This window comes from Mesoplodon bidens, assembly GCF_964165515.1.
Source record: "Mesoplodon bidens genome assembly, contig: HAP1_SCAFFOLD_339, whole genome shotgun sequence".
Classification (NCBI taxonomy): Eukaryota; Metazoa; Chordata; class Mammalia; order Artiodactyla; family Ziphiidae; genus Mesoplodon; species Mesoplodon bidens.
In genome coordinates, this window is record NW_027671724.1 from 252,228 (window position 1) to 255,328 (window position 3,101).

The 3,101-nt window shown below is 56.8% G+C and overlaps 1 protein-coding gene across 1 annotated transcript; it reads right to left on the minus strand.

Moving 5' to 3' along the window:
- Nucleotides 1–700: 700 nt before the first annotated feature.
- Nucleotides 701–2,689, minus strand: LOC308611109 (testis-specific Y-encoded protein 10-like; the record flags this gene model as incomplete). The annotated part of the gene is made up of 5 exons (XM_081260022.1): nucleotides 701–820; nucleotides 950–1,095; nucleotides 1,193–1,304; nucleotides 1,423–1,521; nucleotides 2,054–2,689. 5 exons carry the CDS (start codon nucleotides 2,687–2,689, stop codon nucleotides 701–703), a joined length of 1,113 nt encoding a protein of 370 aa, XP_081116148.1.
- Between the last annotated feature and the right edge of the window lie 412 nt (nucleotides 2,690–3,101).

Genomic DNA, 3,101 nt, shown 5'->3' on the forward strand with positions numbered 1-3,101 from the left:
AACCATGTTGACCGTTCGCCTTCATGCGAAGCAGCTTCTTAGGTCGAGGGTGATGCTCCATCACACGCATCTCAAAATCGGGAGTTCCTTTGAAAACACACACAGGCACACGCATAATAACCCATCCTCTCTGAACGATGCTAAAGACCGCTTTAACTTTTTAGGGCCCTGCCCAGGAGACAGAGTGACATCCCCTGTGATCTCTTACATTTCCCCCAACCACATATTAGAAACTATTCTTCATAATCTACACAAAATGGCCACTGTTCTCACAATAGCCATGGGAGGTGAAGGAGATGCATAAAAAAATTAAAAGATGACGGTGATGATCAAAACAGAAAAAAAAAAATGATGGGACAGCGGGGTAAGGCTTTGCACAAAGGGGACTCACAGACCTTTGTGGAAAGGGGGTGTGGGGGGGAATCTGAGGCAAGCCCAAATTTAAGGGGGCGGCACAGGAGGCCTGAGGGTGGGGTTGATGGCCATGGAGTGACAGTTCAGAGACGTGTACCTCTGAATCTCAGTGACTCTGACTCTCATGCTGCTTCACTCACCTAAAGCTTCCCTAGTCAGAACCAGTTCTGCACTGCAGTTTTCCAGACGTGCTGTCGCACCCCGATGCCCTCACGCCCTGGTGTCACTGTATGTCTCTGAGCCTCAACTTCTCCATGAGTGAAATAAATGACCCAGCTTACTCGTTTCAGCGCCCAGCCCCTGGGCTCCTCACCCACCTGTCCTCCTCTCTGTCACCTGTCCCGGTGGGGCCTTCCTCCCTCGGGTAGTAGCGCAGGGGATTGGGCCACAGGTCCTCGCCGATGATCTGGTCGGGGAAAGGGGCCCGGTCGGGACAGGCCAGGCCAGGCCAGGCCAGGCCAGGCCAGGCCCACACCCCTCCCCCCGAGCAGCCGAACAACGTCGCCATTGCTGAGGAGGCCCAGAGGCACCCCACCTCAGCAATCCTGCTAGATCCTGCACAGCTGTGGTCAGAGAACCAGCTGAAGAAGTTAAGGCCGCTGTTGTGGTGCCTGCGGCTATACGCCTCCCTTTCAAAACCATGGTGCCACTGAATTGGAGTGGAATGAGATGCCCTATATCCTGTGGGACAAGGAGCGTGGGAGAAGGGACTAAATCACGTTTCAACTTCACCTCACCCCATCTGCCCTCCCCCACAATCCAGGGAGCTGTCTCTTACCAGTGACGTGAATGAGATACTCCTTAACCACCACCTCATTCTGGAAATAGGGGTTGTTCCGGAAAAACAACGTGATCTTGCGGCAATCACTGGGATATCTGAGTTCCTCCACCTGCCGGGACAAAGTGGAGGAGGAAGGTGAAATCTCTCTCCGGCAGACCTGCTCCTTCCTGCTTTCCGGGATAAATCATTTCCCCTCTCCTCCCCAGCCTCAGCCTCCCCAGCCTGACCGTCAAGTTGGTCATGTAGCTAAGTATGTCTTTATCTTGGGCACTCATCATGGCTGACATCCGGCGGTCGTTCACAAACTGCTTTACGTCAAGGAGCCTCTAGACGCCGGAGGTGAAAGGGCTGGGAGCACAGAGCGAGCCTGCAGAGTAGCCTGGGAGTGTCTGACCTCAAGTCCCCACTAGCATCTATTCCTATTCCTTCAGTACAGACTGCATGAAGGCACAATGAGCCCCTCGGGGTGTGCATATCTGTGCACTAAAACAGGGAGCCTCCGATTCTGAGAGGGAAGCCCTGATCTCCATCTGGACAGAACAAGCTTAGATCCGCACAGCAAACACTCCTGGCTCTAACTAGGATGAGCATTCAGAACTCCCCACTCTCACCCCCGTTTTCCCTGATGGTTATTCCAAGAAGAACCTGTGCACAAGACAACTCTTTTGTCTCCAGAGGCCCTGGTACTAATGACAATACCTTTTTGGACCTCTGCAACTAAAGCCCTAGTCTTGTTTCCTGCTATGCAGAAAATCAACACGCCTCCACCATTTCAGGATCACATTTCCATGAGTGTGCCCACAATGCACAATCCAATGGATACATTTTGGTGCCCAAACGGCCCGCTATGTTAGGTACCTCTTGCACTACCCCGGCCACAACACGGTCTCTCAAATACAAAATTAAGGATACAACTTTGAACCAGAAGCCAGGGATGCTCTGGATGATGGTGCTTCTGTGTTCTAGATAGTGCTTCCGCCTCCGAAGTGCTGTGAGTCTGAGACGAAAGTAGCCTCGGAAGCATTGCCTATTCACAGGCTCCAGCTGTAACTGCACGGCCTCCAGGGCCTCCAGCGCCTCCAGCGGGGACCCGGTGATCGTGGGTCCACGCCCTGGCTCTTCCTGCCCCTGCTCCTGGGGCTTCTCCTCCGGCTCTTCCGCCACCACCTGCTTCTGCTCTTCCTGCTCTTCCTGCTGCTGCTCCTCCGCCACCTCCTCCACCTCTTCCATCATGTCCTCCACAGGCTGCCAAAACACCTCCACGATCCCCGCCACCTGTCCCTCCAACAGGGCCGCGCCTTGCTGCACCACCTCCCCGCTAAAGATGGCGGCCTCCTCGCCCCACCCATCAGCTAGTGCCAGCACCCTACCCACCTCCCGCACCACACCTGGGGACCCGCGGGCCCCTGCTTCCTGAGGACCCCCTCCCACACCTAGGAGGACCCCGGGTCCCCGGGCAGTGCCACCTTCCCCGGGCCCCGCCTCGCTGCCCATGTGGACCTGGCTCTGAGCTGGGGCAGAAGAAAAGGTGCGGCAGCTGGAAGCTCAGCACGTGGGCCGCACACAACGCAAGCCCAGCAACTAGAGTCACGCTTCGCTGCGGACTGAACCGTTCCCTGGAGCCTCTGCGGTGAAGAGGCCTGAAACGCATACGCAGGAAATTTGGACACCAGGCATGCGTGACCGGGTGGCAGGAAGGAGCTCGAAGCCACGCCCAGGCCGCTCGACCCCATCACGACCAATCAGGGCGAGGACAGTGGGCGTCACCCTCGGCTGCCTCGCCCCTCGCCCTGTGGAAAGAGGCCATCTTCCGGGATTGCCGGCCCCGACGAAACACCGCTTCTCCCCGCCCTGACCTAGCAGCCCAGGTTCCACAGGGAGCTCGCCTCCAGGTAGGCCTCCGGCC